Source organism: Nannospalax galili, unplaced genomic scaffold (genome assembly GCF_000622305.1).
Source record: "Nannospalax galili isolate Female #2095 unplaced genomic scaffold, S.galili_v1.0 scaffold393, whole genome shotgun sequence".
Taxonomy (NCBI): domain Eukaryota; kingdom Metazoa; phylum Chordata; class Mammalia; order Rodentia; family Spalacidae; genus Nannospalax; species Nannospalax galili.
The window spans coordinates 1,329,179-1,342,622 of record NW_008333371.1 but is presented as its reverse complement, the minus strand read 5'-3'; the positions used below and the strand labels follow the sequence as shown (position 1 = coordinate 1,342,622).

At 40.9% G+C, this 13,444-nt stretch overlaps 1 protein-coding gene across 2 annotated transcripts in view; it reads left to right on the top strand.

The window, feature by feature from the left end:
- Pcsk1 (proprotein convertase subtilisin/kexin type 1) overlaps positions 1-13,444 on the top strand; it is a 46,526-nt gene that overhangs the window by 19,926 nt on the left and 13,156 nt on the right. The window contains exons 8-9 of one of the 2 annotated variants that reach the window (XM_008827977.3): positions 1,223-1,435; positions 3,863-3,963. In XM_008827977.3, coding sequence (XP_008826199.1) covers positions 1,223-1,435; positions 3,863-3,963 — 314 coding nt within the window. The remainder of the gene's footprint in view (positions 1-1,222; positions 1,436-3,862; positions 3,964-13,444) is intronic. The other variant, XM_029561071.1, reaches the window with a different exon arrangement.

Genomic DNA, 13,444 nt, shown 5'->3' with positions numbered 1-13,444 from the left:
CATTCTTCAGAGGAATTAAAGTACAGTATTAAACATGTTTCCATATTTGAGTCTGATATGAAACAGAGATTCATTACTTTTAGGATCTTTACTTTAAAAATATTTCTGAGAGCTGGGGAGCTATCCCAGCCAAAAAAGTGCTTGCTACACAGCATCAAACTTAAGTTTGATCCCCTCATCCAGATAAAAATCTAGAAGTGGTAGTGCATGTTTATCATCCCAGAGGGAGATAGAGATAGGCAAATAGATCCCTGAAGCTCACTGGCCAGCTAGCCATTGGTGACCTTGCTTCAAAAAAGCAAGGAAGATTAAACAAACAAACAAACAAACAAACAAACAAAACACGGTAGATGGTATCACAGGAATGACACTCAAAAGTGACCTCTGGTTTCCACGCTCATGTTCACATACACACACACACACACACACACACACACACACACACACACCCCACAATGCTTTTGGACATTTTTCCACCTTTCTCATTTTCTTGCTGCCTTCAGAGCTTTGTGGTAGGTAACCTACAACCTGTACTACTTCCAACTGCTCTGAGAATGTGTTCTTGAACGTAGCTAACCCTTGCCTTCTGCTCTACGCATGTGCATAGGATACGCCAGACCTCATATTGTGTTCTTTCACTTAAATTGACTGCATTCTTGGACAGATCTAAGACCTTGAACTATGCAGGATGAAACAAAGTAGAAACTTTAGAGAGCACCAATTGAAAAATCACAGAAAGAGTGGCCTTGACGAGTTCCATTCAATTGAAGAGTTCTTTTTAATGCAGCTGCAAAGCAGATCTGAATAATGCCTGATTTTGTCATTCTATCATTCAGCCAGAAGATTCCAGCAGAAAGAATGAGAGGAAGTTCAAAGATTCAAGTATAGTGGCATAAGCCAAGGGAAGAGTGAAAAAAAATTAGAATCAAGTGTTTAAGGCCAGATTATGAATCTACATAATAAAGAAAAGAAGGAAGGAAAAGTACTTGCTTAGCCTCACCTCAGAGAGGGCTCATTAACAGGAGGCTGGCAGAGCCTCTGTCTCCGCTGGGTTTGTAATATACAATCTCTGACATTAACACTACAGGGCCTGAGGTTAAAGATAGACTCCAAATAATTGCCTCTGAGAAACATCATGGATGTATTTCCTGGGGTTTGCTAGGGTTTGCCAGTGACTCTAGCAGATGATGACAGATGCTATACGTTCTGGCTTTTCCTTTAGGGGAGACAAGGGAAAGGTTCCATCTTTGTCTGGGCTTCCGGGAATGGGGGTCGTCAGGGAGATAACTGTGACTGTGATGGCTACACAGACAGCATTTACACCATCTCCATCAGCAGCGCCTCCCAACAAGGTCTGTCGCCCTGGTATGCAGAGAAGTGTTCCTCCACACTGGCCACCTCCTACAGCAGCGGGGATTACACAGACCAGCGAATCGTAGGTTGCTTTTGTTTCAGACTTTCTGCTGAGGGTAGGAGCATGTTGTGCTCTCAGACTGATCCTTTTCCCTGACCTTTGGAGGAATTGATTTGCTTTAACTTGATGTCTCAGTCAGGGAGACTGGTGCTTACTCACTTGAAAGACTGGCATATATTGGGAAGTTTCTCTCCAGGGATAATGACACTTCTGCCAAGATGATCTTCCCTGTCATTTTTAACTCAGCTTTGAGAAGCCACCAAACCTGTCATTACATACAGCAAGCAGTCCAAATGCCTTTTCTGCTTAACTGATGCCTCCCTGGAAACTCCCTACAAGGAGATTTCAGGGTTATAGGGACTTCATTACCTTTGTATTTTCTGGTCCTCTAATCCCAGGGATATAGTCTGACTTGGCCTTTAGCAAAATGATAAAAATACAGTCTACACCAGTGACATCTCCTAAGAAGAGATGACCTGCGTGGAAATTACAGTCTCGGTTTAGCCTGGGGTGAATGTCTCAGCCTCTAGAAAAACAGTTCAAAGAGGTTATAAGCCCAGAGTTCTGCAAGCCCATCCCACCTGTGCCTTCATTTCCCTGAGTCATCAGCAATGATTGGATTTCCCTTTAAGGGAATGAAAATGGAAGGCTGTTTGGAGGCTTTGAGAACAAATGTGGGCACTTGTTTTTGAGACGGGGTCTCCCTGTAGAAGATGGATACTTTTAATTTAAAATCTTAAAGTCTTACATTCAACTCTGGGCATGGAAAGAGTCAATTAGGTAAAGTATATAGATCCCAATCTAAATAAAAATAGCAGGTCATGACCCAATTAATAATGAACTTGGAATGTACGCATGATTCCCATTAACAGCATCTTGACAAAATTATCAGCACTAATGTCTGCTTTGAATAGAGCACTGTTTTACAGCTCTGCATCTGCACCTAGTTTAGGCAGCAGAGCCGTGTAGTCTCACTGAAAGGTGCTGGCTTCCCTCTCAAGCCATATGTTCAGTTACTTGAATAATAGACAATGACATTCTACCCAAGTGTTCTTTAGGGTAGGCATATTTTATAACCTTTGAAAGAGATAGATCAGACATCTGCCTACTGGTGTGCAGAGTCCCTGGCTGATGCCATTCTTGTGGATGTCCTGAGCTGCCTTCAGAAAATGGCCTGTTAGGGATTTAGAATCAGTACCATATAGACTGTCCCTCATCTGAAGCCTCTTGCACTGAAGCAGGAAGGATATTTTCCACCTTTGTAGATATCCCTCCTTTGGTAAACCAGCCCTGGGAGAGACAGCTGGTAGAGTCTATTTGAGACAGTTGCAGTAGCATAGCTTTTTCTTATGCAAACCTTTTCCTCAGCACAGTCATCTCTGGGGGCTTATCTGCGTCAACAGGTAAAAAGGGCATCTTTCCTTCCGCAGCTCTCTGAGAAGCAGACACCATAACCTGAGAAATCCAGGAACCCTAAGTGAAAAGCCAAAAGAAGCGATAATAGAACAAATTATTTTTTTACACCTCCCTCCTACACAATGAAATCTCTGGCTAAAACCATAGCACTGGAGCTTGGGCGGGTGTCTTGTTAGTAATCCTTTGCCCTGACAGCTTGTTCAGACAGCAAATTGATTGAAGTCTTTGTGGTTTCTTTGCTTTATCTCAGTAAGCTCTTCATTACCCTGAAGTTAGCCTGCATAGCTCCTTACATATAATGATACTGTCCACCAATACTTTAACAAGTAAGTTCTTACACCTCAGAATATGAGTCAGGAAATGTAGCTCTCATTTTGCTGACATGAAGACCATACAATGTGACCAGGTGACACATCTAATACACAGCAGCTGTAGCATTTGAATCCAGAACTAAATATGGCACATTTAAAAAAATTTAAACCCCACCATTCTCATCTAAGTATAGAAGACATCAATCTTGAGTTTCCAATCATCAACAGGTAGTGCAAAACTCATCCTAACCAACTTTTGTTCTAGTAGTTCAAGGGGCTCAGATCAGGATGTCTTTACATCCCTGGGTTATAGGGGCAGATAGATGTCAATCTGAAGGCCAAAGGGAATTTTGTTAGAATTTCTAAATATGCCCAACCAAGCACAATGGACCTGATGATTAATGGGCCAGCATGATTCACAACGATTTAGAAACAGTTCCTTTTTTATAGACACATTTTGTTTGGGAATCTCAGAAGAGAAAATATTCATAGTGGGAGTGCTTCATCCCCAGAAAAGGCATCTTGCTGCCAGAATTACAGGCAAGTTGCATATAGAGGAGAGTGAACTAAAATATCAGCAGATGGCAAACATCCGCTCATGGTTTAGAGGAGGAAGTGTGGAATCCAATCAGCTGAGTTTCCTGGTCATAGCAGATGCAGACCTTGGTCTGGCCACCCCTCCCACACGCCTCATGTGTCTCCACCCTTCTCTTCCTCCCAGACAAGTGCTGACCTGCACAACGACTGTACAGAGACCCACACAGGCACCTCGGCCTCTGCACCTCTAGCTGCTGGCATCTTCGCTCTGGCCTTGGAAGCAAAGTAAGGCCCAGAAAATTCTTAATCTCCTTCACTGAGACTGCTTCTCGTGTTGTTTCCTGAATATGTGACTATAGGAAAAATTGTGTAGAACTACAAAAACAACACAAAAAACAAGATAGCTCTCTTTTTGCCACTTAGAGGTAACCATTGCCGATAACTCAGTGTAGGTCTCACAAGCACACAGCTTTTAAAATGGCAATATTAATATGCACATTATTTTCTAATCTTTTAAAATCTACTTTGTAATATATTAGAAGTAGTACTTTCTCTTGTCTAAGTCAGCGTTTCTTCGCCTTTAAAACTCATGTTCTCCCCTAGTCCACTTCCCACTGAGCACCAAGGCTGTTTCATCAGACAGATTTCTGTCCAAATAATTCCTGGAAGTAATATTAAGAGTAAGTTTATAAAACTTCCTTTCTTCAGATTATAAAAGTCTAGTCCTGGTGCTAATAGAACCACATGGCACATTAAAATGTAAAACAGGACTTTTATCTTTTCATACCATTCCATCCTATAATACATTTAATCATGCGTAAATATAGTTGTCCAGAAATATTGGTCATCTCTGATAGGTTCCTCATGATGAACACTCAGAATTGGAATTTCTGGGTCAAAAAGCAGGTACGTTTTAATGATTTTTAATGCATAGCAACAAGGTGTTGCCTTGAAAGGCCATATACCATTTTATATTCTCACCAGGCGTGTATGAAAGTGCCAGTTTCTAAAGCACTTGCAAACACTGTGTTTTTTTTAGCATCTTTAAAAATATTTGTTGTATAAGGGAAAATGGTATCTCATTTAATACTTATTTTGTTACTGAAGAGGCTCAATATTTTATATCCTTTCACTGTTTGCCCTCTCTGACTGCCTCCTTATGGCCCTGACTTTGTTTTATGATCTTGGTTCAGAAAATCCATTAATACTTTATCAGTTTGACATTTACCTTTTAGTTTTACTTACCGGTAATTTTAGTGTAATGAAGCTTATTATGTACATAGTTATGTTTGCCAGTCTGTTTTGCTAAAGTATCTTTCTTTGCTTCTGTCCTTCAAAAAGTCTCACAACCCAATCATTAGATTAACAATTATTTACATCATGTAGCTCCTTTATCATATTTGGGTTCTAAATCCTCCTGGCCTTTATTTTAGTGTATAATATCAAATAGATTTAACAACACTGTAGTTTCACAATAGTTATTCAATAATCTAATACTTAATACAGAAGAAAGATGTCTATTTATATCACACTGCATTTCCACAACTTTTAATTTTTTTTTATTTCCATCTTTTGGTTTTGTTTGGTGACAGGAAGTTATCTTAACTGAAAAAGGGCACAAATAGTTCCCATCTTTGGTAGTGCAGATGCACAAGAGCAGAAGAAGAGGACATACTGGCCTTTCCCCCAACTGGAGAAGTCCTGAGACACTGAGCCTTTGTTCACAGGAGTCCAGTTCAGCTCTAATGCCCTGGGGCTCCCTGTAGAAATGGGGCACAGTCGCTGAGTATCAGCAGTGAGATGGCACAGTGCCTAAGCAAGACAGATTCTTGAGGCTCTCACTTGTGTCTACCTACTGAGAAATGCTGGAAGATGTTTATTTGATAAGAGAGGACGCATAGGCAACTGTTCTCAGAAAAGCTGTGCTGCAAAAATAAGTAAGAATGAGATGGACAGAGGGCAAAGATCTATGGATACAAGCTAAGACTGGACCAGAAGACTGAAACCAACCTCAAGGGAAAAAAATCCAAATAGTAAAATTTGCAGGGAATGCCTGGCTTCAAATTCTACCATTAGCTGTGTAGTTCTATGCAAGTTAGTTCACTTGCTGTGTCTCAGTCTTTCTAACTGTATAATTAAGGGGTGAAATTAATTTTTCACACTACGATCCTTATACAATCCTCAGATCTGAAGTTAGAGATGTTGTAGAACACACAGAGGTAACCTAGCAAGAATTACTTGGATTGATAGTGAGGTGTCTAGATTGAAAGAAAGCAAATAAAAAACAGACTTTCAATATTCATGATCTCAGAATAAGCTGTTAGTCATAGAGAGCTATTAAAAGAAAAACATCCTTCAAAAATTTAAAGTCTAGGGCCTTTCTTCCTTACTCAGTACCTGTCAGATGCATATAACAAGCCAGGCCAAGTCTATTTTGGTTTAGTGATGAATATAATAGAAATATTAATTTAGTTGAACAGTTATGATGTGAATTTCACATAAGAAATATAATTTTAAAGTGTATTCTCTGGTTTCTAAACCTTCAACCCCTTTCTAATAAAAGGAGGGAAATTATCTATTTAGATACAGCATCATTGCTCTCATTAGTCTGTAGTGAGCTTTTTCTATTGCTGTGAAAGACATAGGCGGTTTCCAAGTAGACTGAATGTTTTTGTTCCTAAATAAAGAATTACTTGGGTTGGGATACATATGGCATTTTTCTGGGAACTGGCTGGTAGGTTCTCAAAGATCCTTATTGTGTCCATGATTTAGGAGATATTAATAGCCTATGATTCTCCAGGTGTGGAGTATAAGAATTTAATTTCCCTCATTTGGATTCCATTCATCAGCAAGATGGACATGATCTATCGCAACACTTATATCCATCCTTCCAAAGTATATAGCAATTATTGACATGTCTGTTCTCAATTGGATGGCTTTCTGAACTCAATTGCCTATAGTAAGACTATATATCAGAAAATCTGAATGTCAGAAGTGAGACCAAACCATATCCCTCGTCACTTGAAATTGAATCATTATGTACTGTCACTTAAGGAACAGCTATGAATACTGAAGAACTTTTAAATATTATTACTAATCCACTGACTCCAATTTGTGTTGTCTATATGATTCTGGATGTAGGGCCATGCACTGGAGTGTGGTCAACCTACCAGGAGCCACAACCTTAAGTAAAACTGACCCTCCCTTCCCAGAAGCCATCAGGTGCCATAGCTCTTCAGTTAGGATGGGGGCTCATGAATCCCTTTTCACTCCATGCTAGAATCTTGGCTGGCTGGATCTTGTGCAGGCACTAGCTCTTTGAGTTCATGTATGCAGTGGTTTGTCATGTCCAGCAGACATGGTTTTCCTCTGGTCCTCCCTGACCTCTGGTTCTTATATCTCTCTGCTCCCTGTTTCACATTGGTCCCTGAACCTTGGGGCGAGGGTGTGATATAGGTATCTTATATGTGGCCAAGCACTCCACAGTCACTTATTCTCTGCACTTTGACTAGTTGTGAGTTTCTGCATTAACCACCATCAAATGCACAAAGAAACTTCTCCGATGAGGTCTGAGAGGTGGACTAATCTAGAGAGAGAGAGAGAGAGAGAGAGAGAGAGAGAGAGAGAGGAATTTACAGAGCCAATAGATATATCCATTTAGCAAACTAATAGTGGCAGGTTTACCACTGGGGCCTGTAGGATCCCGATCCAAAACCACAGGTTCCTGGTCAGATTTACAGTACCAGGAATGGTTTCCTCCCATGAAAAAGGCCTTAAATCCAATCAGAAAGTGGTTAGTTATCCCCATACCATTTCTACCATTATTATGTCTATGGATATGTCTTGCCATGGCAATCATTATTCCCATTCATAGGGTTCATAGCTAGGTAAAAACCGTTGATGACTTTCCCCCCAGAAGCCTGCATACTACCTGACTTGATTTCTCCATGTGTGTGACCAATGTGCATGGTGTCCTCAGCAATAGGGTCTTACCATCAAAGTTCTGATGAAAAACCAAGAGCAATGGCAATGGCCTATATTGTTTGGAGGATCTCTGGGACACTTCTGACCAACAACTCAAGGGGTGGTATTCCACAACTGGCACTGGGTATTTATTATTTATTTACTTACTTATTTATTTATTTGTTTTTATTGTATGTGTATGAGTGTTATGCCTGTATGTGTGTAAGTGCACCCATGTTATGCAGGACAGAAGCGGGCATCAGATACCCTGGAACTGGAGTTACAAACAAATGGTAGTTAGTTACTATGAGGGTGCTAGGATTCAAACCTGGGCCTTCTGTAAGAACAGCCTGTGCTCTTGACTGCTGAGCCACCTCTCCAGCCCCATGGCACTGTTTTGTTTGTTTGTTTGTTTTGTTTTTTTATTTGGCAACCTATGGCTCCTGGGATGAATATAAGCCCCTGTGTAGTCTATTTTGTATGAACACACACACACACACACACACACACACATATGAAGTTTATGAAATAATAGGCTTCCATATGGCTTTTTCGAACATCTTGGTCATCTCTCCCCCCTTAGTCATCTCTCAGTTTCCCCTTCCTTGAGATCTTTCATCCCCTCACCACCAATGGATCCTTTCTAGCTAGCTGGATTGTGCAGGTACTCCAAATTAAACACACAAATCTAAAGATCGGACAGTAAGATCCACATATAAGTGATAACATGAAATGTTTGTCTTTCTGCAACTGTGTTACTTCATTCAGTACTTTTTTTTTAGCTCCATCCATTTACCTGAAAATTTAATACATTCATTTTTCTTTACAGCTAAATAAAATTTTGTTGTATATAGGTACCACGTTTTCATTATACATTTGTCAGCTGATGAACAGCTAAGCTGATTCCATGCCCAACCTATTATGAATAAGCAACTATCAACATGGGATGTGCATGTGTCTGAAATAGAGAGACTGGAGAACTATTGACTAAACTTGTCAAAATATAGCATTTAGGCCAGGCATGCAGGCCTTAAATCCCAGCACTCAGGAGACAGAGGCAGGCAGATATCGAGACAAGCCTGGTCTGTATAGCAAGGCTACCAGGCTCCCTATCCCAAAAACCAAAACAAACCGACAAAAAACAAACAAAAGAAGAATAATGGCATTCAGTGTTTATCAAGTTCTTACTGTAGGGCAGACACTCTGCTCAACTTTCACATAAATGTTGATTCTAATCCTTGTGACAGCATTATAGAAATTGTTACTAGTTCCATTTTATAAATTAAGAAACTGAGGCTTAGAAATTGAAAAGTATAACCAATATCTCTCAGAAATAGTCAAACTGAAGTCTGACCCCAAAGCTATGCCATCCTATGGCTCCTTCCACAGCTTTGACAGGGAAAAGAGTGTTGAATGGAAGTCAATCATCCCACCCAACTAGCGACGACTGGGACTGATAAAAATGAACATGTATCTGTGAGTTCCTCATTAAAAGTCTCCAGTTACAGCCAGGCATGGTGGCACATCCCTTTAATCCCAGCACTCTGGGGCAGAAGCAATTGGATCTCTGTGAGATTGAAGCCAGCCTGGTCTACATGGCAAGTTCCATGCCAGCTGGGGCTATAGGGAGTCCCTATCTCAAAACAACAACAACAAAAAAGTCTCCAGTCACATACTGCTTATTGTGCTCTATTATGACAGAGCTGGGAGACTGGGAAGTGGGGAAGCAGTAGTTTCTGACTGAAATTTCTAGAATAGTATTTTCATTCCCTAGGCAGTATCTCTTGAATACCAGTGTATATATAATGATCATTAGGAGAGTGTTATTTAACCTGAAAATTACCAGATCACATTGCCAAACTCAGATTCTGAAGTGTGTGCTCTAGAACCCCATTTTCATTAAGTATCCCAGGCATCTTTGATGCTAGAGATACTTGCCAAGCTTTGAGAATCAACTGCTCTTTAGAACTGTTTCCTATAACCTCACCCAGCTGTCATTATGAAGTTGCCCACTAGGGTACTGAACAGATAAATTCTGGGTATAATTATTATTAAGACCGAAACTCTTTACATAAATGCCTGGGACCTCATGATTAGTATGTAATAAATATATCTAAGAAAGCTCACAGACACTAGCCTCAGTCTTCAGAGCCCAGATCAAAAAAATCAGAATAATGTTTTAATGAGGAAAAATTCTGAAGTGAACGATTGAATCTCATTACCTCTTTGGAGGTATTACACAAACAGATGAACCAATCTTTGGTTTTATTAAAGTCCAGAGAAAGAGAAACTATTGATGTTGCACAAAGCCTTCAGAAAAAAACAACCCCAAATCCTTATGGGCTGTGAAATGTTGGAAAGTCCAACAAGTTAGAAAATCTTCAACCTCTGTGCCATAGCTGGTAGCTCGGCCATTATACTAGGAGGTTAAAGGGAGCCCTGTTGCTGCTACCTGGGAGATTAGTGTACCTGAATTTAGGCAGAGGGCGCCCCACAGCATCCAATTTAGCCCTGGTTCCATCCTTGGGTACTGCTCATTGCCTTTTCCTTTCAGAAGCTTTCAGTCCCTACGGCTTCATGAAGGTGCCATCTAGCCTCTGATCCTGGTATTGGCAGCCTGGGGTGATTGAAACACCCATTTTGCATACCCACAGTCCTCCAAAAGGAAGGAGTTGCTGCACTGGGGGAGAGTCCTCGGCTGCTCAACTCCCCTTTTGTCCAGCTTCTGCACACGTCTCCCTGGAACATAGGCAGACTGTGTTACCAGCCTCTGAACCCTGGGTACCTTGGGTGTTGGCTTTGCTAGGAGCTGGCCTTGCTCTGTGTGTCCCATGCCCAACTCTTTCCACAGCATTAACTTTCTAGTCTGATCCTGTTGAGTCTCAGACTTGGAGGAAGACCTTATGAGAGGTAAGGTGGGCTTGAGACAGCTGTTTTCCAGAAGACTGAGCCAGGAGAGTTCCTATAGCTGTTGTGGTCTTTACCCACTGCCACCATACTAGGCTGGAATCTCCTTACACACATACACACACACACACACACACACACACACACACACACACACACACTACAGTGACTAGGAAGGGGCCGAAGCCTAGCCTTGGGCCTTACCCAGACTTAGTGCCTCTGACAGTAGGGAGACCTTGACCCCGACTCAGTACCTCCCAGTAGGCAGTCTTGGACTAGGTCCTCTTTCTGCATGGGACCTCCAATGGGAAATTAACCAAAGAGACCACTCTGTGCCAAGTCAACTGTGGACAGGAGGCAGTGGAGAACCAGAGTCTCACAGCCTCTGAATTCTCTCACCCACTGGTTCCCCTGGTATTTGGGGGACTGGAAGTACTGGGGATGTATTTTCTCTCTTTCCCAGGGTAGGCATGATCTTGAGGACAGGACAGAGGGTATCATCGTGGGCTTTTGATAGGTCCACTGGACCTTCATGTCATGGACTATGGATGGAGAATGTGCAGTTATTATTTATTTTGTGTACTCTGTAAATGTATCTTCTGTATCCAATAAACAGACTGCACTCCCTAGCGAAAGCTACCCATTTGTTCTAATTAACAAAAAAAAAAAAAAGAAAAAAGAAAATCTTTGATCTCTGAACTCAAGTGGTTTAGTAGTTAGAGACAGAACCAAGTAGATCCTAGGAATCTTCAGTCTAGAACTTTGCCTTCAGATTTCTTTTTTTTTATTTTTATTTTATGTGTACAAGTGTATTGCTTGCATGTATGTAAGTGCACCTATGTCATGCAGTGCCCACGGACTACAAAAAAAGGTGTCAGATTCCCTGGAACTGGAGTTAAAGACAGTTGTAGGCTGCCAAGTGGGTACTGGGGTTTCAACCCTGGTCTTCTGCAAGAGCAGCCGGTGCTCTTAACCACTAAGCCATCACTCCTGACCCGTTTCCAGATTTCTTTATCTGCATCTTTTCTAATTAGAAGCAATGCTTAATTTTGACATTTAATTCCATAACCCTTATTTTCTATAAGCATATCTCTGATTAGCAATACAATGCAGTCTTAAAATTTTAATTATTACAGATGCTGCTGCTCACTTATTAACAAAGGAAGACTGTCAGGAATGAATTGCAATATTATTAGCAGTTCCTTTTCATTTATAAAATTCGAGCTCACAAATGAGGAATAATTGTTAGGGAAAGAAGTTTGTTTTCCTAATTGCTTAACAATGAAGTCCCTCAATTTTTTCCCAAAGATTAGATTAAAAATATGAAAACATAGTAAGCACTGAAAGAAAATATTTTAAATTGTTCTGCTATAGAAATGTGAGAAATGGGTGTTTGTGTGTGATTACCTGATCATCAGCATCCTTCCATATGACCACCTTAGGACCATCCTCATCCCCCTTTCACATACCTGTACAGTCAGATGAGCTAAATGAGAAGATTCTTTGTTACCACCTTGATAAGAGGCTTTTATTTAAACTCCTTTTAAAAGACTGGAATGAAACAAGCATTTCAACAATATGCTTTACGGACAAAACTAATTTGTACCCTGAGGAAAGGAACAAATAGCCATACTGTTCAACTAGCTAATGATTCCTGAAAGCGTGCTGACCCAAAAAGAAACAAGAGCCAAAAAGAAACAAGAGGCATTCATGTTAAGCAGTAGAAGATTTGAGTAGTAAGGCATTCTGGAGATGGTCATATCCAGTCTTCTCATAGTAATAAACAAGCCAGCTCAGGCAAGGAGAGATATGCAGAGCAAGACTCTGACAGTTCTTTGGCATATAATAGCTTAGTGTGTTTTGGTTTAAGTTAATTTATTTACTCTTACTTTAAGTGTATGAGTGCTTCGCCTACATGTATGTAAGTGCAATGCCCATGGAAGCCAGAAGATGGTGTCAGATCCCCTGGAACTGGAGTTATAGATGGTTGTTAGCCCCCATGTGGGTGCTGGGAACTGAGCCTCAGTCCTTTTCAAGAGCATTCAGTGCTTGTAACTGCCAAACCTCTCTCCAGACCAGTTTAATGTGTTTTCTATTGTTCCCTAATTTGACACGATGATTTGAAGTGCCTTATAATTGTCTTAACTGACCATGTGTTTGTAATCTTTTTACCAGTTCCTGTTCTTTTCAGTGTAATACAAAACCAGATAGTTAGACATTTTATCAAATACAGATAAAAAGATCTTGCCCTACCTCTGGTAATTTTCATCTGTAGGGGTAGGTAGGGCTTAGGAATCTTCATCGTTTACAAGTGTAGTAGGTGATTATGATAGATGTGGTCTGAGACCCACTGTGAATCACCAGACTGGACTAATTCTCAAGCCATCATCACTCTCAGGCTTAAAAGGTATGTCTGATAGGAGCTTAGCTCAGATGAGTAAGCATGGAGATGTCAGGTGTTGAAGCAGCCCATTAAAGTAGCAAGTCAAAGGCAAAAAGTCAAGCCTTTAAGCACTCACTGGACTATGCATTAGCCCAGTTGCAATTTCTCCCATGGTACAACACAAGTCAAGTGGGCCAGCACAGATATAGGGCCCAAGGAAGCCTGGAAAAAGGCCCCAACAGTTTTATGTGCCCAGCAGTATAGATGTGCAGGCAGTTTGATGGCGGCTGGAAGTGGAAAAGTACCTTCAAGGTTTTCACCCCCTTCTGTCCATAAGGAAACCTGGACAGAACTAACTGAAGAATACCTCTGCACAAAGCTTCTAACAGAGAAACTTAGTAATAGAGGCACTCTCCCACAGAGGTTAGGGATGTACATATGGAAAGTGCAGGATGAGCCAGGGGGCTGAAGCCTTGGCTGCTGCAAACTTCAGGGACAACAGTACATTGACTG